Source organism: Calonectris borealis, chromosome 21, assembly GCF_964195595.1.
Source record: "Calonectris borealis chromosome 21, bCalBor7.hap1.2, whole genome shotgun sequence".
Lineage (NCBI taxonomy): Eukaryota > Metazoa > Chordata > Aves > Procellariiformes > Procellariidae > Calonectris > Calonectris borealis.
The window spans coordinates 11025614-11053467 of NC_134332.1; the positions used below are offsets into that span (position 1 = coordinate 11025614).

Sequence of the window (27854 nt, forward strand, 5' to 3'; positions counted from 1 at the left end):
AAATTAAGTGACTGTTGTCTTTTTAAGGCACAAATAACGTAACCTATTGTGGCAATAGCCAGTCTAGTTAGTATATGATGCACAATTAAAAACCTACTTCCCAATTAACCCTGTGCTGCACAGTCAGGGCATTTAGACAGAACAGTCTTAAAAACAAGTTAAAACGCTCTGTGTACCTCCTTCCTTCTTCTCTGCTTCATCTCGAATGAGAGGGGATGTAAGTATCACCTTCAAAGTTAGCTTGGGCTCCTTTGTGTTACGAATAATAATAGCTGCCTCATTTACATGCTCCTCCACGAGATACTTCTCTTCTGTAAGTTTCTGAAAGTCACCAAGAAAGATTTCAAGAATCTCCCAATCAACTGAAAAACTGCAGAATCTCTGTATGTGCATATGCCTCTTAACTAATGAGAAGCCTACAAGACATTGCAATAACAAATAAGGCCTTGTCTCCCTCATTAAAACAAACAGAAAAACCCCAGTAACATGCATAAGAAAAAAGGCCTGCAGCAAATTTAATGAGAATACTGAGTAGTCCCCCACTATATAATCACTTTTTTTTTTTTTTAAATGAAGACAGAAGATGACTTTCATAGCTGCTGGCATGCAAAACACCACTAGCAACTTTTGTTCTTAATAAGTACACATTCCTCTGGTGATGCTGCCTCTAAATGTAAAAGCTCTCATATGCACTATGATCAACACAGCCATAACTGTCAGTGCAAATGGATGACAGATTCCAGCGCAGGAGCCACACCAGCTCGCTTAGTCCATGTACCTGCCATGAAGTATGACCAAATATACCTTGGCCATCTCTTACCAACCCTAAGATACTCTTCAGATGCCCTAGCAACAGCAATTTCACCACCTCTCCAAATAGTCTATTCTGATTCTTAGCCACACATATAATTTAGATGACCTATTTTGCAACAAAATTGCCCCTTGCTACAGCTTCAATTACTTCTCATCCTACCTTTCATAGCCATGTGAGATAATCACTGTCCCTTTATAAATAACCATTAATGTCTTAAAACTTACACATGCATTCGGTCTTGACTTTTTCCAAACCAGATAATTTTAATTATGTGGTTTTCTAGGTGCTGACTCTCACTCATCTGATTTTCTCCAACTTGTCCATCCATCTCTCTCACTCCCTTTCCACACAGCACTTGAAACTGGACACAAGACCCCACTGTCACCTACTTCATTCATTAATACCAGCCCCAGGATTGATCCCTGACAATGCCTGGAAAACCTGACCTTCCTCTCTTGACAACACACCAATAAATTGAGTGTTTTTTTAAATTGTTTTCACAGAACTTTTTATTTCTTGCTTAGATTTCTTTTGTAGATTAGTATTACAAACTGCTTTATAATTTGTTCCATTAACGCGCATTGTGTCAGAGTTATCTCAAGTGATCTGTATCCACAGGTCTTTCAGGAGTCCTTGGGACCTCTCTCAACCTCCAAAAGCACAAAGATAACCACAGATGGTTCAGAGTCCTAAAGCTATTCCTTGTGTTTGTGAGTTTGTTTCAGCAAGACCATACGGTTAGAACATATCTAACATATATTCTAACTTCTTTCCTTGTTGCAGTCTGCACTCCTCCAGCTCCTTTATTGTTGGGATGAAAATGTTTAAGCATCTGCTCACTACTAGCCTTCAAAGCAAAGCAGAAGCCGTCAACATCTCTGTACCTCATTTGCTCTTGTTGTCCACTAATGGGCCTACACCTTCCTTCTCCCTCCTGTATCTGATGCGTCTGCAAAACCTCTCATTGTCTTTTATGCCCGTGATAGTTGTAGCTTGTATCTGTATCTGCGTCAGATTCCTCTTACCTCATGTTTTCCACAATCCTTTCCCTCACGATGCTTCCCCATAAAATCTTACCTACTTGTCCCTTGAATTTATTGCAGTCTTCACATCTTTTAATTACGTCTGTTCTGCTTTCTCACTTTTTTTGAAGCATATGCTAACTTTTCTTATCACTTTTAACCCTTCTCATCTCATGCCTCACTACAAACAAGTAAAATTTACTCTTTACTACTCAATACATCCCTATCATTTTCAAACAAGTAGAATTTACTCTTTACTACTCAATAGTTCCTTAGCATTTTCAGCTACGGATAGGGCCACATCTGCAGGCACATTATCTCACTAAAAAAAGCCCATTATGTGAACAATGAACAGTGAGAACAAACAGCTGTCAAGAATGGTAAAACACATACTGTCTATGTGGAAATAAACACAAGGCAGAAAAGCAGATCAGGAGAAAAGCAGATCAAGTTTGGACACAGTTTGGAGAGAGGCACTTGCAGTGGAATACTTTAGGGCACAGTTTCTCAGCAACAGCGTGTATGTCAGTCTGGAAGCCGGACTGATTGTTCAGACTCAGAACTCTGTCAAAAAGGTATTATCCCTAGTTTCTTTAAAGAGACCAATATTAGCTGTAAGTGCTGCCTGCTGGATGCCAATATCAGAATTAAATAGCCATAAATAAAATGAATTATGAGCTCATGATTAACATGAGCTAAAATGAGTGACGACCTAAAGTGACTTGCTCTCACTTTGGAACAGCCCAAGCGAAGCAAAGCAGCTGCAATGTAGAACTTAAGGTTCAGGCAGGGGGACAGGGGACAACAATACAGACCGATTCACATGCTCGAGCAGGGAAGATTTCTGGGACTGCAATTTAGCTCACATTAGTGGTTGGACCAGAGAGCAAAAATCAGCTGGGTTAGTTACCAAATAGAAAGGTTAGCTGCCATCATAGGAAAACTGACGCCACAAATAGGAATTAGGCAACAACAGGAACAAGATGTTAAATTTTGTGAATAGCTACTTCATGTCACCACATTAAACATGTCACACACCCTAGATGTCATCCTAGATTTAAAGTATATTTCTTTAATCTGTATCACTTGTCTTTTTCCTGGAACAAATTCCAGCTTCTAACCAAGTACACCGTGCAGTGCTATCAGCCATTGTTAGAGGACTACCCTAAATTAACTCACCTGAATTTGAGCTGGGAGATTGTCTTTAACTATACATAACAAGGTCTTTGTGGGTTTTTCTTTGCACATGAGAACCAGCTCCAGATCCATATCATCTTTTATCAGTAAGCCTTTAGCAACCAAGCCAATTCTCATAACACCACACAATGTCCGACCACCTTGATCCCTGGAAATGAAACAATTTGGAGTAATTAAAATGGTATTTTCACACATTCAGAATACTTGTATTATCCTATCACAGCGAGGAGATAAATGGATGGGGCTGATGACTGTGCTAAAGTGGCGTATCACTGATCAGAAAATGAAAAGCATAGACTCCTTTTATGCAAGTAGCTCCTATGAAAAAATTAATTGAAGCACTGATTTGCAATTCATGCAAATGCAGAAGTTGCCTAGCTCAAGTCACAAAGCTTCATAAAGCTCAAAAAAGCCCAAATTCACCATCTGCAGATCTAACAAGAGTAGAATAATTAATCTAGAGCAGCTCTCTGACAGAAACCCTGTTTTCAGAAGTGATCTGAGTTGTCTTTTAATGACACTCCAACTTTAAACATGGCCACACACCTTTCCAATGTTTCTTTTAGTTGATCCATACATTCAAACTTTAGCTTTAAAATTATACAACGAACTTCTGAAGTTTTAGTCCAAACTACAAACTGATATTTCAGGAAAGCTTCTAATTTCAAAAAGTCTTCCATGCACAATTCCTTTAAAAAATCTTACCACTGAAACCTACAGGAATAGAGGTCTGACTACTAGTTTTTACCCTCCAGCTAAAGTTTAGGGCAACATTTAAGAGCCACAGTAAACGTAACTTTCAAAGCAACATAAGAACACCTTAGTTTTGAGTAGTGAGAGAAAGACTGCAACAAAAAACAGTTTAGTAGACTAGGATTGCTTAAAAACTTCAGGAAAAATGCAAGAAGTGCATCTTTGACAGTTTAACACCAGCTACTGCCACACAATGCATCTCACTAGTGGCACGTCACCGCTATAAAACCCACAGAAAGCATGTAATCAGTAAAGGTGGTAAACCACCTCAGCCAGAAAGGCAGCATCCCTGTTTTCACCATCCAGAGGGATGGACTGGATATAAAACAGAAAAAAAAACCCAAAACAAACAAAAAACCCCAAACCCAAAAACCAGTTGCACTATGATTGAAGTCATCACATAGATCCTAAGTTTCAGTCAGAAGTATCTTCATCTAATAATTGTACTGTCTTTATCTATGTATTTTAAATGGAAAGGCAGGAACAGGTGCTTAAACAATAGACAGGAAAAAAGAAGGAATGACACAGAAAACGAAGTGGCAATCTCAAACTATTTACTATCCTTGGAATAGCCAGAAGCAAACTAACAAAAACTGTTACAAAAGTAAACATCATCTCAACTTCCACTCTGGAACTATGCTACTTTAACAGTATCTGGATGCAAACATGTGAGAAAATGCAGAACTCATTTAGATAAGGTTTGTAACTAGCATAAAGATATCTTAAGTTATATATTTTCCTAAAATGTAAGCACCTTTTAGCTTGTAAAGTGATTAGTAAAATAATTTGTCCCAAACAAATGCATAAATTCACAAACTATTTTATATGTATAAATAATACACTGATGTTTACAAAAACTGTACTTGAAATTTATAACAGAGCACAAGCATGAAAAATCCTGCACACATGCATATGATAGGAACGCCATCCAATTGTCTCAAAAGCATTTACTGCAGGCTTAGATTTTTAAAAAAGATTTTTTTTTTTGAAGAATCCATTCTGCGCCTATTTTACCCACATCAGAAGACATCTAAAAATGTCGCCAGTAATGCTAGGAAGTCACCAACAAAACATACAGCACACTGCATATCAAGAAAGACTGTTCTTAGCTAAACACTGAGCTTAAATACCTTCCTCAAGAAGATGACAAAACTTAATTGTCCATCTGTGGAGAAGCAGCCTATCAATCCACTACCATTATTCTCTGGTGTCAATACAATCACACTGTCTTAAACCAATTTATACATTAATTTATGTAAAAATACTCATGATTTTAAGTGTTTTGCTATTTCTATTTGAATACATTTCGCACCAAGAAAGTGACATATCACAGCTCGGCCTTACACAAAAATGCCAGTGATCAGAGTTGTGTCTGTTCAATATTTATTAGGGAACACAGAAAGCCACAGGCATCAAAATGTGTATTTACTTTTGCAAGGCTATCATACAATGGTCTTCATGCTGCTGAACATTTCCTATGTGGATCAGTGTATTCTGAGTACGTGGTGCTGCATTTAAACTCCATCCAGAGCAAGCAGTTTCTTTCAATACCTCCCCAAGCCCACAATCTTATCTTAGAGATAATCAAAGACAAGCTTAAATGTTAAGAAAGAAACCTGTGGAAAAACACTATTAATACTTGAAGAATTTTCTGCAGAATCCACAACACTCTTGGGAAACCAGATCAAGTCATGAATGCTTTCTGGTCCTCCCACCTAGAACAACAAAACTTGGCACCATGTCAGGGAGTAGACTGGGACATACAGCAAACAGATGTTTCACTCAGTAGAGAACTACATAATTTTACTGGTTTTGGCTGGGATAGAGTTGATTTTCTTCAAAGTAGCTACTATGGGACTGTGTTTTGGATCTGTGCCGAAAACAGTGTTGATAACACAGGGATGTTTTAGTTATTGCTGAGCAGTGCTTACACAGAGTCAAGGCCTTTTCTGCTCCTCACCCACCCCACCCCCCAGCAGGCTGGGGGGGCACAAGGAGTTGGGAGGGGACACGGCTGGGACAGCTGACCCCAACTGACCAAGGGATATCCCAGCCCATATGGCCTCATGCTCAGCACATGAAGCTGGGGAAGAAGAAGGAAGGGGGATGTTCGGAGTGATGGCGTTTGTCTTCCCAAGTCGCCATTACGCGTGATGGAGCCCTGCTTTCCTGGAGATGGCTGAACGCCTGCCTGCCGATGGGAAGTGGTGAATGAATTCCTTGTTTTGCTTTGCTTGTGTGTGCAGCTTTTGCGTTACCTATTAAACTGTCTCTATCTCAACCCACGAGTTTTCTCACTTTTACCCTTCTGGTTCTCTCCCCCATCCCATCGGGGGGAGTGAGCGAGCGGCTGGGTGAGGCTTCGCTGCCTACGGCAGTTAAACCGCAACAATAATAGAAGGTAATGGATCCTTAGAAAAGTTAGTTTGCTGGATAAACAACAAAAGTTTATAAAAATCTTTTTTGTGTTTCTTAAACTGAAGGAGCCCCTAAGTTACATGGCTGTGGATTTGCATTCACGTGTTAGAGACATAAATTCACTTACAACTGCTGAAAAGTTTGTCTGCTAAATGCAACTTCACAACATCACAGTAAAATAAATAATGAAATAGGGAGCAACTCCTGCCTTCATTGGGCTTATTACTATTCCCTGCACTCACCCTACGTGCTCTCCCCTCAAAAAGTCCAAATATATCCACTTCCTCCTACGAACATTCATATGCAACAGAATCAAACAACACTACGACTCTTATTTAGAAGGAAAGGAACCCATTCAGAGCAGTACAGTAACGCATTATGAGGCTCAACTCACTCACTTGGCATTGCTTTCTGCAGCTTCCTCCTTTGCTTCCACATCACCCTCAGATTTCGTAGACTTGTTCTTTTCATCCATCCAGTCAGAGACATGTTTAAGGGCACATTCTACTGTTGATACCATGTTCTGGACAGCTTCAAGTTCCTCTGGAGATGGATAAATGGTTGAATGTTTCACCATAACATGGCGGTCATCATTAGCAAAAGATCGGATAGATCTCTGTTATGAAGTGGGAAACGGGGGGGAAAAAAAAGAACAAAGTTATTGGATTATCAATAGAAGGGCATTGCCTGAATGGGAATCCTCCCTGACAGATGTAGGAAAGAGTTTTATGATGACCATTGCTTATAATCATGCAGGAGAGATGCCTTATCTTTATTTAAATAGATTCTAAAAAGAAAAAAGAAAGAAATCAAATACCAGTGCAAAAATAAGCATTAAGCTGGTAAAACATACAAGACCTTGGGTGGGTTTTATGGCACCTCATATTTGATGCCTAAATTCAACTCTTCTAGAATCCTTTTATTGGCTACTAGGAGGAACAGGCACATGTGGAGCGCAGTTCATGTTTATGTCTACCAGGCACATCTGGAGCAGAGTTTATATTTGTGTCTACTTTAGGATGAGATAAATTGTGCTTTAGAGGTACATTTCCCCACCCACCCACATGTGACTACAGAAGTCTAGACTACTGAATCAGATTAGCTGCTACAGACATCTAAAAATTAAGCAAGCTGAACTTCATCTTTTGTCTGGTAAGTCCATCGTAAGTGGAAGTTGTGACAGTGTGTGCGCTAGTCACAAATCAGAAAAAGGGAGAACTTAGGTCTAGGACTAGGCAAATCTCCATACTCCTATATACAGCTACAGTGGATACAAAATAGGGTCAAGACCTGTAATATGCATTACTCTGTTTGCAAAGGCTAGAAATGGAGTTTCTATGTCTTGTCCTTTCATAACTTCCCCCCCTCATTTTCTTTTTTCTCATTTTCATTGTTTTTCTCACTTCTCCCTTCCCTCCCAGGCTTCTCTGAGAAGAGGGCATGGTCTGGCTGGCTAAGTATAAGGTTAGTGTGCTGAAGTGAAGGGGACCAAAAAAACCTGAGTTTCATTCCCAGCTTTGCAACAGACAATCTAGGATCTAGGGCAACTCATTTCACTATTAAGTGTCTCTGACTTCCCTCATCCTTTGACTAGCGTATTTATTTAGATTAAGCTTTCAAAGTCAGTGAGAAATCACTTAGGCCTTAATCTTGCCTGAAGGACCTACATCTCACGGAGATACAAACTGTGAGCAATAGTACCGAAAGAAAGAGGGGCTTCCCTACCCTGGAATACTTGCAGGAATTAAGGAGTTCCTGAATGTCAGCGATCTTTGTTGGCTTGTGTCAACCTTCAGCAGCTGGATAGCTCAGAGCAGAGAGAAAACCAGGGTCCTTATCCCAAAAGGTAACCTCATTTCAAGGTAGGGAAATTCAGAACGTAAGTATTCCAGGGTGAGAGCAGACTGAGTAAAGCATGTGGAAAGGAGAACACGGAGAAGATTCCTATTTTGTAAAAGGCATTTATGCTCTCCAAATACAACTTTGCATACTCTGGAAGTGCTGAGTGCAGCCGTCTCTCCTCAATTTATGCTAGAGACAATGGCAACACACCTTAGAACACGACAATTAAATAGCCATTCCCTTATGGTTTTGTTACTGCTGCAGATGAAGTCATAGGCAATACATATTGCCGTGAGAGGCTTAGCAAACTGCACAGCGATTTACAGAGGCATGAATGAAGATGAGCATAGAGAGAAACTGGTAAGAAAAGACCAAAATAATTTCTTAAAAAAATTGGAAGAATAGGAAGAGATTAGAGTGCTAATTAAAAGAGTTTGCAGTGAAACTCAAAGTCCTGAGTGATATTGTTGAGGAAGGTAAACTTAAGTGGTTAGGTAACGTGTGCTAGGAAGCTATGGTTTGCCACACACTACCCAGAAGAGACTTATTTGATCTAAACAGTGACCCGGACCAGCTGCGATCACAGCACAGGCCTCTGGCAAGAGCAGCTCTAAGTATTGCTCTCTACAGACACATCAATTGCTGCTGAAAGGCTCCCAGAACTTGGAATCATCAACCAAAAGTCTCTGTTCCTCCTACACATTAAATACCTAAGTAGGTCTCATTTTCACCCCTACTTCATGGGTTTGTAACAGTACGCACTCTTTAGGGACAAAAAGGGCCTTTGAAGGATCTCAAAGGCCTCTGGGTAGAATCCTTGTTAAGGAACTGGTCATTATTTCCTGGCTCATTGCATTCACTAGGTCCCTTCCATAGAAGGTCAACGTGACATCATTCTTTTCCTAACTTTTGTGCTCCCACCCAGATGGACAATTCAGGTAGTCAATGAAACTCATCAGTTGGGGTCTGGTATTATCCCCAGTACTTTCATAGGTGCAAAATGCTTCCAGGAGGTCCCTCTTGTGGCTTATCCGCAACATGGATACAGAAAGAAGCTGCAGTTCAGCAGTGAAAACTAACAAGCTGGATATAATAGTTCACCCTCACCATCTCCTGTCTCATGAAATATCAATTAGGAAAAACAAACAGGAACAAATTAGTAACTCCTAAACTAGAAGACATTTGTTTTCTTTTCTAATGAAGAGGGACTGACAAGATCAATTCTTCATCACAATTTAGGCCAAAAATAATAGCAAAATGGGACACTTTTTAAAATACAGTATATTGACAACTCTGCTTTGTCAAGTGTTCTTCCTCCCTTTGTGCTCTGTAACAGGTAAAAGTCTCATCTTAGGGTTGTCTTTTTTTTCATATAAATATAAACACACAGCCTATCAGTAGCAATCAGCTACACAAATGTTAGAGAACTGTATTTAAAATTTATTGCATTTATTCTCATTTCCATTCTCTCAGTAATAACCTTAGAGGACTTAAAAATATACAAATATGCTTAAACTGCTTTCCACAGATATTTTTCAGGAACTGGGTAGGTTTATTGCCCTTTTGTGAACACATCTTCAGAATCTTACCATCACAATACTTCATACTTACACAGCTTTACAAATTCAACATCTTGGGCATTCCCAATTTGCAACCAATACCAGGCAGATTAGAAATAACTCCTCACTTAAACAATGTATATCAAGTATATTTGACTACACACATTTCATCTACACTATTAACAAAGTGTGCATAGAACCACATTCAATCACACGCACACAAACATGAATAATCAACACTTGCTTTTGTGCAGAAGAGGTGGAAGGGGAATATCAGCATTTGGTTATGCAATCTGCAAGTTCAAGGTCACCCATGCTGTTTGCTACAGCTTGCTAATGCCAGTTTTATTAGAATACCTTATGAGCATCCCCTTCGTTCATATTTAATAATTCATGTAATGCAGGCTCACAAGACAACTCTCTGGTTTTAAGAGGCTGACAATATATCAAACCTCATTTGCTTTGCTCAAAGCATGCAGTACCATCTCTAATTTAGTGCAAGGTCAGAAAATCCCCTTACTCTGGTTTTATCAGGCCCCATGCAAGACTGTCAGCAGAGAATATTTATAATGCAACCCTATGAAAGATGACAAATACCTACCATGGTTTGTTAGTGTTTCAGCTCTCTCTCCCTCCCTTTCTCCTTTTCCCTCCTCCTTGGTGTCTTTGCTAAGCACTGTTTTGCCTGACAGAACCTCTTCATAAGCCTCTCAGTCCCTTGACAGCTCAAGAGTTCATACAGCCAAGACGCTCTGGGAGTCACTTTCTGTAATTCACCTGCAAAAAGAGAGAAACAACTTGAAACCAGAAGAAACAGCATGTTAATTCCAGTAAGTGTTCAATGCAGCACATTAAGTCAAACCGCTGATTAAAGCAAGTAGGCTTCAAGATGGAGAGGCAGTCACTGAACCATTTATTCCTGAACAACAAGCAGATGTCACTGTGGAAAGCAACTTTTTGTAATGTGCCCACACGTATGTAATGACTTTCCCATGCCAGTTAGAGCTTATCTCAGCGTGGTTTGTCAGCCACCTGGCAATCTAAGTTTCTGATATGAGGAAGACAGGAAATCTCAAGTATGTTCTATATGAAACCAGCTCAAGAAGTCTCTGTTTTTATGTCGCATGCGCATTAGGAATCAAACACACTATATTTAATTATCAGAAAGTAATTATCTGTTGAAATCCCCAGTGCAGCCCTTGATTCTGAATGTGTCAGATGCTGTACAAGAACTAAGACTTCAGGTGGCAATAACTGTAAGTCGTTATTTAAAAAAAGACAAGCACATTACAACAAACCGAAGATGTAAGACTTGTGAGAATGTTCAGCTGAAATCATCCACGCTGCCTTTTCTGCCCTTGCACTGCTTTTCACAGCACACAACATTTTGAAGATGCTGCAAGAGCAGCCCTCTTGTACTAAACTAGGAAACAAACAGCACTGGCAGCATAAGGAACTGCAAATAAATGCTCTGTAAGACAGAAAAGCAGAATAACAGAGCAGGTAATGTGAGAGAGAGAGAAGCATAAGCTCATTGCATAGCAAGACACTCTAGTCGTTGCAGAAAATTCCTGTTTTCCTTTCACTGCACATATTGTTGCATCAGCTTTTCAGCAACGTTTTGAAGCAATTGGAAACCCAGTCAGTAAATTTCTGCAGACTGACACACACACTCAAATGTTTTCCTTTTCTCCTATATGTCGATCCTCCTTCTCTAGCAATATGTTGCATATTGTCTGTCAGAGAAACCCGACATTGTTAGAGATTAAAAGCATGTTTGGCAACAGCAGAGGGCTAGGCGAGATGACTTAAAAGCCTTGTAGATGCTTAAACCTCAGGGGTGTGACAGGGAATAATTAAAATGTTACATCCCATAGAGATTTGAACATGCCAGGGGAAAGGCAACAGCAAATCTTGCTTCATTATTTTCCTAGTTAAGAAGAAATGAAGTGGGTTTACAGGACCAATAGCTTTGGCAGCAAGTGCCTAATAGTTGTTTGTTTGTACATCACACCACTGAACTTAGGATATAGAATTGGGTAAAACTGTGCAGGGGCCTGTCTGCTCCAGCAGCTAAAGATTGCCAAGGAAGAAACCCCAAGAGAGTTAAATGCAGTCATACTAAAAATACTTGGGAAAAGCAAGCTAATGAAAACGCTGAAGGACCTCACTTCTTATCACAAAGGCTATATACCCTACCAAGGTATATTAACACTCTACCAAATTGCTTCCCAGAAGCGATCAAGGAAGGCGATGTTCTCGCATAGGACCAGATTCTTCTCTTAAGAGATCCTGAAAGCCAAGCAGGGGCAGCTGAGAGGAAAAATAGGCAAAGATTACTGCTTTGGCACTATTTATTCTATGAACTAGTCATAAGCTCTTCCACACTTAATAGATTTCACCATCTCCAGAAGCAACCAGACTCTTTACGAGGTCTTTTTGTTTTGCTTTTCTATAATAACAATATGTTTTTTGAGTCACCAGATGGCAAGCTAAAGAGACTTTTATGAGACATGTTTCCAGATCATCTATCTATTTCAAATTAGTTCTCTCTTCAAACTAAATTCCAGCTATCTTCACATACTCTTCTTCCCTGTGACTCCTACATTTCACATTTTCAGTTTGCTATCTTCTCTGGTAACTGTAACTTGGCAATTCCAGGCAGAGAGAAGGGCGCTGGAATGTGTTGCTGACTTCAGCATATGCCCAGTACAATGTCTCTAGCCTCCAAGCAACACTCCAGCCTGGCCTCCCTCCGAAGACTACTGCAAGCTGTTGCTTATCAGCTTGTACAGTGTATTAAAAGCAGATGGACAAAGATAGCTGGCTGAGCAAATTCTGGTGCTTCAGTAAATTGCTGAGCAGACTGCTGTCTAGAGGGCAAGTCTGCAAACTACCTCACAAGCCCTGGAAACAGACATACCTCAGGGTGCAATTCTGGATGTGCTGAGTGCTTTTCAGTGTTCTTTGAAAATCTGAAACAGACCGAAAATAAATGTTTCACATTTATTTCACATCATAACCCTATGATGAGGGTTAATCTTCTACTGGACAGATGAAGCAAAAACCAACACCTCTCAATACTCTGCCTTAAGCGGGTATCTATCTTGTTTTCAAGACAGGTTCAAGTTTCAGTGACAAGTAAAAGGTGTTGGACAAAGATATTGACAAGTTCTATTCTACCTGCCCTTTTTCTCAGCAGTGAACGGCTGAGGTCAGGGCATATACAGCTGAATTATGAAGGGATCTTTATTATAAAACTCAGAAAGCTGGAAAAAAAAAATCCTGAAAGTTGAGTTGAAGCTGATATACGATGTCTTTCGAGTCATTAACATCCTAAGAATATTTCACCGAAACACGCACAGGAATGAAAACCTAATGTAGTTCAAACTTTGAGAGAAAATTTTCAATATAAGCACTAAACAGGAGGGAGTTTACTATAAAAGTGCAGACACAATATACAGAACAAAGTACATTTGACAGCATGCAGAATTAAATTAAGGAAAACTAAAATCAAATCTGCTCCAACCATATGGACTAAGGCAGCAGAACATAGCTCAGCACCAAACACATCAGAAAGCATTATGTGAAGTGAGCAGCAATTCCATAAATCCAACAGCCTCATTTTACTATCAGGCTATAGCAGGGTATTTGTTCCTACATCCTCAGGGAAGTAACAGCTGATGCCTAGACTAAAAAGCACAACATTAAAATGCATGGTTGTCTTACCCAGGGGCTGCCACCCACACTTGCAAGAAAATTTCTAGGAAAAGCTACTAGCACCACCAAGACCTTGGTGACCTTGACGAAGTCACTTTACCTCTGCATCATGTGGCCCTAAAGTGTAAAACAAGACTAAATACTGTCTCCAAACCAGGTCACAGAGGAGCTAAGTAGAGTCTGCAATGTGGTTTAAAGTCACTGGCAACGTGACACATTAGAAATGTTATTAAAACACCATGACAGTCTAACAATGTTTCCATTAAACACCCCATCCTTCACAGAGGAAGTTTATGTTTTGGCACAAGACAAACAAGGAAAAGAATTTCAGATGAGGCCTTTGTAGTAGGATATATTCCTGCATCTGGCAATTGTGTTCCCAAGAGACAGACATTTAAACAGCCAGAAGTAACGAATATGCTTAGCTACCTTTGAGTGCTTGTGAACAGAAAAGTGAAAAAGCAGGAGAAACAGGTACTTGCACTCCATGGGGACTGAAATGTAACATCAGAATCAGGGAGCTATAAGCTTCTAGAAAGGAGACTACGTCTGAACTACGTCTGGCATCCTGGTATCCCCTTGCAGCACAGCGGTACCTTGTACAGAAGCGTTACTGCTGCAATAAAGAGCAAAGCAGGGTCACTGGACTCCAGTCCTCCAAACCCTCACTTCAGTGAGTGGCTGCTTAGGCACCTAGCCAGGCCAAGTAGAATACCATGAAAATTGGTTTTAAATGCTACGTCAAGAAGGCACATGCCAACAATATTCAGCTGAAGCATTAAAAATGCCCTCCGCCCTCCTAATCTACCCTTATACCAGTATCTGCCCATGAGAACTAGTTTACAGTGTACACAACCCTAAGATCACTCAAGGTTTATGTTAACAGAGCAGCAAGGACAACTAAGGTTGCTAATAACAAACCAGTGAGTATCTAACACAGCCTGAGGTGTAACAGTAATAGAAAAGAACTGGAATTTATATCTTTTTTTGTTGCTTTTAGAAGTCAGAATAAGAGGCTTGCAACTTTAAATTGCAAGTTTATTTTAACTTCTGCTTTGCATTCAGGAGACAGGTAATTTTTCGTCACACTGTATAAAGTGCTGCTGAAAATATGTTGTGTTTTTCTGCAGTATAATTTTACTGCTGGCCTTCTGCCAGGAGTCTTTCTGGCAGCATCTCCCACAGTTGGAAACTGTGTATCTGGGTCAGAAAAGACAAGCCGCTTTTCAGAACAGCTCAATACATTTGGCAGAGATGCTGATATTATAATTGAACTCTTTCAGCAACTCTTTTTATGATGTACCCAGACGCCAAACAAAACAAGATCTGCAATGTTGATTAATGTCAAAATAACTGACAGAGAAATATCAAAATAGTTTTCCCTCATGTTAAAAGTATCAACAAACTGAGGGGAACAGATAAGAAATACAATTCATGAGGATTCAGTGAGGAGCACAGGGCAGAGAAATCTGCAAAGTATGACTGACCTTCTACTTGTGCAGATATTTACTATTTTAAATCTGAACTCCCTGTACACCGTACAGAACTGGTTTCTTCATTCTTCACCACCATATGAAGAGAAACCCTTGCCACTCACAACCATTAAGCATTCTGTAAAGAAGTGCAATTGTAACACTGGGATACATATTTAATAAGACTCAGACTGCTTCCAGCAATATGCTCAGCATTCAATTTCACCTGGAGACTGTATATTCACAGGAGTTTTATTATTTTCCAAGTAATGCAATTCCTGGCAAAGGTGCATCTGTGTTAGCCTTTAGAAGACTGGAATTTTCCAGCCAAATGAATAATTACAAAGCAACACTCCAATTAAAAGCTGGAAAGGTACTTCCTCTGGCAAATTCTTACACTTCATACAACAAATACTTGAGTCTAGTATTACTCCTGCCTGTTCAGTTCTCACAACATTTGTGGAACAGGCTCCTGTGCTCAGAAATCTCTTAGGAGATGCCTAAAGACAGGGTAGGCACATACTTGATAAACAGATCTGGAATCATGGCACCTGTGGTCACCAGAATGGAGGAATCAAAGTCATCTTCCAGGGTCTAGAGCTCTGACAATGTGCAAGGAAAGCAGCTGCCCACTTGTCAGCATGGAGGAAGCTACTGAAAGAGCTCCTAGAGAGAATTCAGCTGTGCCAAGGAGGACAGGGAATGTGGGGACCCTTGGTTCAAAGATGCAACAAAGCACTTGCAACTGAAAATGGGGGAACACGTGGCTTCACCTCCAGGTGGTGGAGCAAGGAATGAAAAAACAGCCAAAATAAATCACACTGGTAAAGGAATTAAAGAAGTTGAAGAATTAAAGCCAAACAATCAGTTAATCTAGATTAATGTATTAAGGTAAAAGGAAACAGGGATGTGCAGAGCATAGCTTGTATTTTTAGCTCCTGGAAAGAGGGTGAAGATGGTCTAAGGGGAAATCATCACTAGTCCAACAGGAAGGTTAAAAAAGGAACACAGAGGCACAGTGTGAGCATATATACAATCATTTGAAGAAGAAAATGCTGCATTTTATATAGAACCACACCATCCAATCTCAGAAAGAAAGACACATTAGTAGAAGTAACTGCGGATATCAAATTATAACAATGAAAAATAGTTTTGGAAGGAGTATAAATCCTTCTCCTTTAAGATTTAAGCTACTATTCAATACTGAGGACAGGAAGATATACCACCAAACTCACTAAGAGGTCTTCAGAGCAGTACGCCAGTTGCAGTCCTCAAGGTATTTTTTTACTTATTTCTCTCTCCACATTTTTATATGGCCTCATGTTCTCTGCACCTGCACAATAGCCAGCACACCAGTCACTGCTAGTGCTACAAAGGGTCTCTAATGAAATAATTTTGAAAATGCCATCTTCTCTTGGTATGGGTGTCAAGATGCAAGACTGAGTAGAGACAGACCAAGTGCCAAAAAATTAAAAACTGGCTGTTGACACTTAAATAACAAATTGACACATGAACATTAATAGTTTAATGTATTTCCTGCTCAACCAGTCAGAAACATCGAAAACAAAATTGCCTGTAAAACTGAGCACTACAGAAAACAAAACCTCTTAAAGGGAGCACTTCTTGGCAGGTGTCTTAAAAAAATAAAATTAAATTAAAAAAAAAAATCACAATTTAGATAGTACATAAATAATTAATAGCAAAGTATTCATTTGAGATAAGGCAGAAACCACCACTGGATTCTCAATGTCTGTGAAATGTTAAAGTGATTTCTGACTCCCAACATCCTAACGTAGGCACTCCTGCTCTTCTGGCTAAACCAGACAATGAAAACCTGATCCTACTTTGCAGTACACACCCGTTTGTGAAGCAGTCATAATTCCACATCCACATTCAAAATCATCTGAAATTCATAACACGGACTACAGTCAATTACAGTTGAAGAATTAACTAAATTAATAAAAAGGAATACATTACACTGAAATGACACTCACCATCTGCAATGTCATTTTTCCAGAGACAGAGCTGGTTTAAGCAAAATTCTGGATCTATGCCTGAAATTACATCACATTCTCCAAAAGAGAATCACAGGTCTATCTCCTCAACCACACAGTGCAGTTTAGTGTCATGCTGGGCTTCTCATCACCCAAGCCTTGTCCTGCACTCGCATTCCAACACTAAGTCTTTACAGATCACCTTGGTACTTTCCATGTCCATATCATTTGTGTCCACTTCCTTACCTGAAAGGCTTTCTTTGCTCCAAAACCATAGTGGAAAGCAGCCACAATGTTTAAGAGATTAAGAACAGGGACATTCCTTCCCTAGCACCCTTCAGCTTAACTGAAATAGCTGCAGTGCCCCAGTTTCTTTCCTGCTATGATTCATATCCCATAGACTGCAGGTTGACCTAAGCTGCAGACTACCAACTAACTACATTTGACACACACAACCAGGATGGGGAAGAGGCCACCAAGATGTCACTCTCCCACCAAGAAGGTGTCTTCTACAGAACTGTGAAGCCAAAGGCATACACATGGAAAAGGCTGGAAATCATGGCATTCCCTCCCTCTGTTGGTAATAAATAAAATAAAATTAAAAGGAAAAAAAAAGAGAGAGACCGGAGAACAAACTGTCCTACAGTAAAACTAGATCTGCTTGTATTGGTGGTTTTCACCAATTCCATGAGGCAACAGCAAAACGTGTTTGCTCTACTAGCTGTTCCCTGTTCTGCATCTCAAGCTAATACATATCTTGGTAATTAGTAAGATGAAAGAGAAAAGCAACATGGATCCTAAACCTCTGTGTTGTAAATAAAACAAATTTAATAATTCTTTCTTATAAGTAATAAAATGTAAATACTATATTTAAGATTCACATTTTTCTAATGTTTGCATAAAGTTTCAATTTCAAAGTATTAAGAGTTTTTAAGAAAAAAAGCTATCCTTCTGACTAAAATTAGTAGTGGCAAAATTTAAGCAAGTTTCTCCCCTAGAATTTCTTCCCTGGTGCCAATATGTAAAGAAGCTGGCATTTTCAATATTGCAAATCCACACTGGCTACTGTGCACATCTGCCTTTCAGCCAGTTTAAACATTCATGACTCTTCACTTAAATGCATTTTCCAGTACATCAGTCTTGCTGCTTCAGTGACTCTTTTTTTTTTTTTTATTTTTATTTAAAGAGAGTAGATTTTAAAGGATTTGGAAGAGAAGACCACCAGACTCTGCAAGTATTGTGCAAAGACCTCTTGTGCTCTCAGTCAATACACATCCTCCATCAGACTTTTACCATGTTTTAGTTCCACTATGACTGCTGAATAAGTTCAGGTTAATTTTTTACTTCCTGTTTAATTGGCTATTTTGTCAAAGAACATCTTGTCAAAGGTTCTAGATTACTAAAAGCTTCTTTAAGGTTTTTTCCTTGCCCTCTCTCATCCATCCAACCCCATTATTTTCAGTTTTAGTTTGTTTCTCTCTTATTCTCCTGTATCTTAGATTAATATTTCCAGGGAAGCCTGAAGCTCAATGTAATGCCACAGAAGTGTCTGAAACAAAATCTGTAACTATGATCTTAGGCTGTTTCGGAAGGAAAAGCCTCCTCTTTTGAAACACTCTTCCTTCACAATGCTGCAGATATGACCCGCACAGTCTCACCAGCCCAGAGGAGCAGAATCGTGTCTGTTGGCTGCTGCACCACTCAAGACTTCAATCCCACCTGCAAGGGCTCACTGCAGTCTCAGCAGGCACACCACCCTCAGCTACCACAAAACAGAACCTGCAGTTTAATTAATGAATTTCTTCCACATGACTGACTTGAAATTGATGTTATAAGTCATTCACACAAAAAAGAGGGGAAAGGGGGATTTTTTAGTGGAATTGTTTCTAAGAAGCACGTGTTCCAAAAAACAGTATTCAAAGCCAATGAATCAGTGTTATTAATGGAAGCATTCGGAGAGACAAGAATGGTAGAAATACTATCTGCCAGGCAGAAGCTACCAAATTTGATTCAGAATATAGTGCAAGAACCCCTACAACAGAAGCAATGGGGAGCTCTCTTTAGGGAAGAGTACCCTGGCTGCCATCGATTTTCAGCCTCAGAACGCAATTATTTACTTCAAATGCACAATAACCCTACCAAAACATTTGAATTAGTTTATTTAGGCATGAAAGCTAGCAACGATATCCATAATGAAAGTAAAAAACAATGCCACACCAACATGTTAGATGGTAGAGAAAGAACTGTCGGTCTAACATTAGTGACTTATGTCCACTATTTGTGTCTTGAGCAAGAGTTTGTAGTAGAAAGTCCTAGCGTGGCTAACAGGAAGAAAAAAGTCACAAACATATTTGGAGATTTACAAAACTAATATTAAAAAAATCCTATTTCCCTGGAAAAACATAAGAGTCTAAAAATATTTTAAATTGGCTTAATCCAGCATCTTCTTGCCTCAGCAGATCTACCCTGCATGCATGTGCTGTCAGATCTGCCAACTTCAGTTGCAAAACTCATCTATTATTCTTCTCTCCAGTTAGCACAGCACAGCTATGTAAAAGGAAAAAAAAAAGACAACTTTAGCATGGACCATCAGTGGTGACAATGCTCAGTTTGAAGACCACAAGCTAGGTTGCAAAACTAATTTCTCAGTGTAAGTTATATCTGTCAGTCTCATCCTTAGGAACTTCCCGAGATAAGTAATGAATTCCACAGCCTTTTTTGTTTGCTTATTTTTAATATGATATTGAAATTTAAAAAGTTAGCAAAATGTAAGGCTATGACCAACATGATTGTCTTGGAGGCAAAATGCTTGCCACAAGCCACAGGAACCCGCTTTTTAATGAGTTTGTGGACTCACATGACATCCAGGTTAGGAAACAGAAGTACATGACAGCAAGCTGTTGCAACTCCAGTGTAAAAGAGGGTGCATACCCGTTTTTCTCTGAGGGAAGCAAACAGACTGTGCAATCAATAGCAGCATTCAAAATGCTCTCAGCTTTGCAGGGAGACCGATTTATAACAACAAAAATCTCACTTTCTCCCCAAAGCTCACTTCATACACTATAGTTGCCAAAAGTAACACTTGAAATTACTATCAGGGGAAAGACTAGAGAAAAAACAATCTAAGTTAGTTCATGTTGGGCCATTAACTGCATTTTGTGTCTAGCCTCTTCAGTTCCCCCGATAACAGGAAACCTGCTGTTCCTAAAAGCAACATTGATGGGATTTATTATATTTTATTTTTCAAAAGAAGGTGCAAAGCCACAATGTGGAAAGCCACAATGTGTCAGGGTAGGAGAGTGCACAGTTCAAGATGCAGAGGGCAGGACCAAAACCAGAATTAAAAAACAGCTACCATATAAATCGACGGTATTCTCCTAAGCTGGGCAATAGGATATAAAACCTTTCATCCCTCAGTGAGAAGTTATGAGAAAGCTAGATTAGAGTCTTAATGTTTTTGTTGCCTGCTTAGCCACCTATGTAAATCTGTGTCCATGTCACACCACCACCATTATTACAGGATACCACAGCAAGGAGAACAAGAACCAAAAGGGACATGAACACTGAACTCTGCTCTTGTCAGCACAAAACACTTGCTTGGTTTTCACAGTCTAAAACTATACTTTTAGTGGTAAAAGAATGTCAGATTATAATACCGTCAATCTAGCTAACACTTTTTCACTTAGCATTTTGCTCTAAAGCATTTAGAACTCATACACTGCAGGACCAGGAAAAGAATGCCAGAACCACCAGTGCAGAACTCTCAATGCAAGAAAAAGTTGTCCCTGAAATTCAGTGGACAAATACCGCCAGACAGTTTCATGCTTTACCAAGACAAAATCCACAAGTTAAATTTAGAATGATGATTTCTGCAGGCACTCAGATGTTTCTGCTCTAAGTTTTCTAGAAATTGCAAATTAGAACTTGGCAGACTTTAAACTGACCCAGCATGTGTCTTCTGTAATCCAAATCATATTCTGTCCTATTACTCCACAAAACCGTTAGGAAAAAAACAATCGTGCCTTTCAACACATGGTTTCAGACAAGTGACAGAGACATTCCATTTATCTCTGTGCTAAGAACAAAACTTAAGCAGTGTTTATTCCTCTTGGAATATCGCTGTGAAAATTAAAAGCTAATAGAGGAATCAAAGTTCTCTCCATTGGAGAATAAGCATAGTTTGCTGAATAACACTACTTACATAACTGTATGAATGCAAAGTGGTTGTGGTAATTTTTTTCCATTTACCATGGGGAGAATATATCGCATTTCTAGACTCTCTGATCTCATTCTTAAATACTTCAACTAGATACTCACCAAAGTATGCAGGTGTCACCAAGCTGTTTTGTGGAAGCAACTGGCAATCCCTGCAAGTTCACTAGCACTGTCTCTGCAGCCAATCAAGAGATTAAGGTTTTTTGCAACACCATGGTGTTGAATGAAACAGTTCAGAGGTTAAAACCAAAGAAATCGGGGAAACTGCTTCTCCATCTACTGGTAAACAGACAGTACTACCCATCGTTCCATTGCTAACCTGTGGGAGATAGCAATCTTCAGGCTGGACTTAACAGCAGAGACTAAAAAACATTACTCAGTCTCTTCCATTTTGATTGCAGTATCAAGCTCCAACTTGCTTTTATTAGGAAAAAAATTATTAGACCTCAGCTACACACACAAGAATTTCTCAACACTTCATAAACATTACTTCTCCAATTTCTGTAGTAGGTGTAAATGTTATGCTGTTTGCATTTAGAAGGGACCCCACTGCCCAATGACTTAAGTGACTTGCCCACTGCCATAGTAAATCAGTGATAGGACTCGGAAAAGTAGTTAGTTTTTCATTTACTATACAAACCAAGCATGGAGCATGCTCTCTCCCCCCCTTTCTAGCTTTCCACCCTTTACTTAGGCTTCTTTAGTTTATTTTGAACAGACACTGCATTGCTGGCTGCTTTTGCTATTCTATCTCTCCCTCACAGGACCACAGCCATTCTTTACAGGCCAGCTTGGCAAACTGTCATAGTAAATGGCTGACAACAATTACCTGTAGCTTCATGAGATTCAAATTAGCAATTCAATATCTGAATATGGTGTGATTAAACTCAGGAATCTAATTCAGAATGTGTCCTATTTTCAGGCATCAAATTTTTTGAGCACTCCACTCTTTTGAAAGACAAACTGACGTGGACTCAGGAACCTTATGTGTCTTTTTCAAACGAGGACAACGGAGTCCCTCTTTTGTTAGGCAGCAGGAAACACGTAGTCTGTTCTCACGAAGAACAGAAGCCAGAAAAATAAGAACAATTCAGAACACTAACAAGGGACCTGAGCCATTCTGCAAGATAAGGGAAAGCTTTGCGGCCCCACGCTATAATGCAGTCTGCTCCTCAGCATCGAGCATCTCACTCTGGACACCAAATTCTAGCATATTGTTTGGTTTTGATGAAAAAAAACCCAAAGGCAGTTGTCTTTGCCACTTGGCATTTCTAAAGCTCTACGTGGCATAGGAGCAGGCTATGGAGGATAAGGGAGTTCATCCTTCTCTCTCTCTTAAAAAACAAACAAAAAAATCAACCAATCAAAAAAATCAGCCTTCACACTAGATACTAAGTAGCCATCTAAAACACCCAAAAACAAACAAAAAGGATGGAGGGTCTGACAGCATCTCTCTTACAAATCAGAAAAGAAATTGGAAACTCCTGGATGACCAGGAGTGCATATGTCATCACTTCCCCTGCCTGCACCCAAATCACACACCTCAGACAGTATCTCTTCAATCTTCTCCACACTAAGCTCCAGCCATCTAATAGCAGTTTATCATTTCTGTGAGTTCACTCAGGATGGCTACTACTTTGATCCTAGATCTGTTGACAAGGAGACTACAGAGTGTGTACTTCAATATGATGATCCCCACAACAAGCCCAACTCTGCCAAAAGGCCACTTTTCATCGCTATTGACGCTACTTTTTCCTCCTTCTAACCCCATCTTCCCTTAGGCTCCTAAGAAACAAACAAAAGAAAAGCAAATGCACACAGGCAACAAACACATACTGCTTCCTTTGGGCTTCATGCATTCTGGATGTTTGGATCTCCGGGCAAGCAATTTTTCTCCTGCATAGCAAGCACAGAGAGATCGAAAAGCTACCAGCTCCTCTCCTTCCCCCCATACTAGTCTTAACAGCTACCTGGTTTAATCGCTTCTGTGCTGGAACATCTGCAAGCTGTTCTTACGCTGCAGCGCTCAACTGCCACAGAGACTGGCAAGAGGAAACCCAGTTTTGCGCTACTGCACACTGGAAACACTGCAATGTGGAAGAACAGCAGAGAAGGCCCTATCAACCAACTCTGCACGAGTTTTGCCTGCTCTCCCCCTTCCCTCCAACCTCCCCATTCTTTACATATCAGGAAGAGAACAGGAAGTTTTTGCAACCTCATGACAAACTTAGAAGATATATTTCTTTCTCAACACGAGCATCCAAAAAACATTTTTCAATCTTTTCCACAACAACAACCTTTTCTCTACTCACTTCTATGAATGAACACTACAAAGTCCTTTTACAGTATAAAGACTGTCAAGTTTTCTGATATGTTCCAACATTCTGAATTATGAAGAAAACTTAAGACTGTATTTCGTGCATGCGTATTATCAAACTACTATCCAATCTATCATCACAAATGCTACACATGCACGCAAAAAGTCTTTTCAGAAGGTATTCCAAACCTCGTTAGAATAGAATATTTTCAGTTGGAAGGGACCTACAACAATCATCTAGACCAACTGCAACACAAGAGGGGCACAAATAATGGAAACGGGGCAAGGAAAAGGAAAGAGAGGGCAAGTATAGCAAATCCCTGTATTCCTCAGCTCTCAGCCAAAATTCAATCTTTTATGTACTGTGCATCAGAGTTGCTACTGTACTCTGTGATGAGGGTAAAGAGAACTCATTGAGACAAGGTGCACCTGCTAAAACTGGCAGTAAAACCAGTCGACTACTGCAAATCAGTGGTGCCCAGTGCAAACAGAAAGCAAGTCTTTGTTGTTCTGGCACGAGAGAACTCCTTTACTGCAAGTACCACACACGCATCAAACATTTACAAGCAAAAGAAAAGCAGCTAGCCAAGGGATTTATATTAAAATAAAGATTACAGATAGCAGTGTAAAAGAAAACAATAAACGTACCACTGAGTCCCATGCCCAGACAAGCTCTCCTCGAGCAGTTCTTCCTCTGAAGGCGAACTGCAAGGAGACAGCCTGAGCCAACAGCTTCTACAGCAACTGCAGAAGCACCAATACAATGATATTCAAACCCTGCACTAACTGCAGAAGCATCAGTAAGTGGATACTCCAAATACTGAAGGAACATTTGACAGTTTCACCTAGACTCTCTTACCTCACTGGGCAACTCATTGATCCCTATCAGCTTAGCTCAACCCTGTATTTGCCTCTACAAACTCTTCTGAATCCTCTTTACCCATAATATTCTTTCAGTACACTTGTTCCCCTCCAAAATTTCATTGAACTCGACACAGCCATCACAGAAAGTTTTGTAGATATTGCGCTGGAAGGATGACAGATATCACCCTGTAAGGGAGAGACCAACTGCATCTTTGCATGGTGCTGCTGCAACTTCTCACTGAGGGTGGAATGCTGTTATGACAATGACACTATGCTTACGTTGCATTACTAAAAGCACACTTGGAAGCATCTCAACGGGAACCAAAACAGAGGTATGTTACTAGCCAGCTACACAGAAAAAGCAGATCCATTTGTAACATGCGGTTATTTTAACACTAATGCAGCATCCATATTAAGGAACACAAAATACTGCACCTATGCACTTGCTAAGTTTTTCAACTAAGAACTGTAATTTATTGAAGATTCTTTAAGGCAGGCCACATCTCATTTCCCTTTTAAGAATCTGCTTTAATAAGTCACAGTGCCTCAACTGTCATAGCTTTATCAGTAGTTCCATACAAGCACTCTTTGCAAGAGTTTTTTCTTAACTCTGCAGCCTTACTTTGTTTCACACTGAAACTTGGCATGAAGCTGAGGCTCCTGACCCGCAGCAAGAAGTTAAACAACATTGCTCATTTGTTTTTAAAAGGGTCAGGAAGTCTCCAGTTTGAGGTTCTTCAGTGTTCGAGGTGGAAGGGAGCAATATGTACAGTTACAATTGAGGAACATTCAGTATTCAACCCGTCTGCAAAGAACAGGGGTTAATCAGAGAACTGTCAAAGATGTACTTCGTAAACTGCTCTTATTATTGGTTTATCAGATGAAGCCACATCCACAAAAACAGATTTTTGGTCAAGAGCTCACTACTTATATAATGTTGACACCCAGCTACCTGCTTTAAACAATATCCTTTACCTTATGGACTAACAAAAGGAAAAATGACTGAATTCCCCCAAAAGATAAAGCAGACTGTATGGAAATAACCCGCAAAAGACAATCTTATTCCCACACTAATGTTAGTAGAAAAGAAACATAAAGTAAAAAATATTTTGTTTTTATTTTTGTGCCTTTTATCATGATTGATTCAAATAGCACATCACTATTTAGACGGTAACAGTAGTTTTTTCTAAAATGTGAAGTACTATGAAATCTAAAGTGGAAAAGTATCTTATAAGTTGTTAAAACATAAGCATGCAAAGAAGACTTCTAGATCAAATTTATTCCTTAGCAGGCTAGTTTTGAAGGAATAGAGAGTACAGTTCCAGCCAAGCATCTTTTTATTAAAAGTAATTTAAAAATTATTTATTTAGCAACTACAGTGTCAGGTTTCACATAATTTGCTAAGAGTGAAAACGCAACCAAATTTTTTAAATTGTCGAAAATACCCCAGTTACAGGAGGTTCTTGTTCGCCTCCAAGGTAGGAGTCATGATTCTTTTCTTTTACACAAATTTAGACAACTGTGTTCTCTCTTCAGCCTCCTGGCCATCTGTAGAGATGAGGAGGTGTGTACAGATGTGGGCTCAGAGCAGAACAAGCTACTTCTTAGAGCTCATATTTTTGGCAGTCACCAATTTCACCTTCACCCACCAGAAGCAAAGAAGTTATCAGCCTTGTTTCCCCCCTACTTTCCCAGTATTTGCCTTTCTTCCTGGCTTTTCTAGAACACTTGTCACCGTATCTACCAGAGTGCATTTATTACTGGTTTTAAAATAACAAGGTTTTGTAAGAGAGGGAAACATTTCAGTTCTTTATAGGGGAACTTCAGATGCGAAGAAATGAAATTGTGCAGTAAAACAGTGGCAGAACCTGAAAAAGGGCCAAATACTCCCCTAATCAATACTTTCAATTTAATCACCAGACCTTCTTCGCTGGATCACAGTGTTGCTCTGTGCCTGGTATTGAAGAGTTTATTCACTGGGCTTTTTACCAGTTTCCAGTTTTAGAAGGAATGCTCACAATTATTCTGGGCTTGACTGTGATGCACACAACATAACATCCCTGGTTACCATGCATAAGAAACACTACATTTCAAGTCTACAGAGGCCCAGTGATACACCCACCCCTCTTTAAGGTCATCCAAATGGCACAGCTGATTACTGTAAAGAAACAAATTAAGTCTCCATAAAGACTTGGACAGCATGACCGGGTAACCAAACAAGCCCTAATCTATTTGTTAAGTCCAATTATCTAGACATCAAATCAAGAGATCATGAAGCATTAGGACATTGAATAGCTGCTTACTAAATACTTTGAGCTCTCTAAAAAGATGACAATCACTAAGAATCTATGACACAGAAAAGGCTTTCTTCAAAGCAGAGATGGGGAGAAATCAGTTCTTGGACATTTATGTTTTTCTCTCATCTTCTGTAGAGCTAAACCAGCTACCAGAGTAAAAGGAAAGATTAGGATTGGAAGTGGAAGAGGAGCAGAAATCCAAATGTTGTAAGTCTCTGTACCACATGCATTTACAAAATAATTCGAGCAGATATCTGAGATCACATCTGAGATCTCATTTCTCAGTCTAGCAGTGTCAAAAGTCTTTGTGAGGCAAATAAGATGAGCCCAAGTTCCTTCACTTTAGTTAAAGTCCAGCCACCAGCTCCAATAGGTTCTCAGGTAGGATTTCAGTCTAGTTTACTTAAGGGGGGGCGCGGAATCTACAGTTCTCACTGTACTTATTGCTCAGGAAAGGAACTGCAGAAGCCAAGAACTGAGGCCATACAAATTTTTCTGTCTCTTTGTTTCAGGATTAACTAACATTAGTCTAAAGTATTGCTAACTCACAGTAACAGAGGACCCCCACCTAGGCACACTTTTTATGTCTCTATATAAAAAGAAAAAAAAAATTAGCCAGTCAGATTTCTAGAATCCACCTCCATAGTAAAGTACAATCCAACCTGAAATTTCTCTTGCTAATCTACTCTAAAGTCAGTCCAGGCTTGGTTCTGGGGTGCACAACTACCACAATATATGATATTACAGGGCTATACACTTCCCGGATTTTTATGAGTACCTTCCAATCCTCCATTTTCTCTACAAGCACTTTATAGTCTTCCATATCACCCTTTATGGATTCCTTGCAACCCCCTCCTTTCAACTATCTTACTTGGAGCTCCACGTTCCCTACTTGTCCCATCACACCTCAGCTTTCCAGTGGCTGCATGTGTTCTCTGGTACTTCACTCCCTGAAGAGACATGCTGTACACCCACAGCTCCCCCTTCTATTCCACAGTCTTTTCCATTAAAGTAAATATTCAAAAATTGTCGTACTATACATACAGAAATCAAGCAAAGTAGGTAAGTAGAAAAGTACTAAGCACGTAGAGGGTTAGAGAGCAAACTACAGCCCCATAACCAGAGGAAAAAGAGCAAGTTTCCATATGCAAAGAGCTACCCCTTGAGCACAGAAATATCAAAATATAGGAATAAATGACTAATTTATCTTCTTGTCTTCATACTGGAAAATTGATGTCTTCACCCAGATTCAGCATCAGTTACACACCTATCAGAACATCACCCAGCTTCCTCACAGCATAGCTGGAAAAACCAGCCACGCAGGTTGTGCTGACACTCCCCGGGGGCTCAGAGCTGCAGAGGCACCATAG

At 39.7% G+C, this 27854-nt stretch overlaps 1 protein-coding gene across 12 annotated transcripts in view; it reads right to left on the minus strand.

Annotated features, from left to right (window-relative positions):
* The window catches only part of STRBP (spermatid perinuclear RNA binding protein), a 79636-nt gene that overhangs the window by 44446 nt on the left and 7336 nt on the right, over nt 1–27854 (minus strand). For 9 of the 12 annotated variants that reach the window (XM_075170842.1, XM_075170851.1, XM_075170850.1 and 6 more), the window contains 6 exons: nt 12529–12580; nt 11826–11918; nt 10207–10382; nt 6603–6820; nt 3016–3181; nt 177–321 (listed from right to left, as the gene is read on the minus strand). In XM_075170842.1, the coding sequence (XP_075026943.1) occupies nt 177–321; nt 3016–3181; nt 6603–6820; nt 10207–10209 (532 nt within the window). In that variant the 5' untranslated portion in view covers nt 10210–10382; nt 11826–11918; nt 12529–12580. Of the gene's footprint in view, nt 1–176; nt 322–3015; nt 3182–6602; nt 6821–10206; nt 10383–11825; nt 11919–12528; nt 12581–27854 lie in introns of those variants that run through there. The other 3 variants (XM_075170853.1, XM_075170847.1, XM_075170849.1) reach the window with 3 other exon arrangements.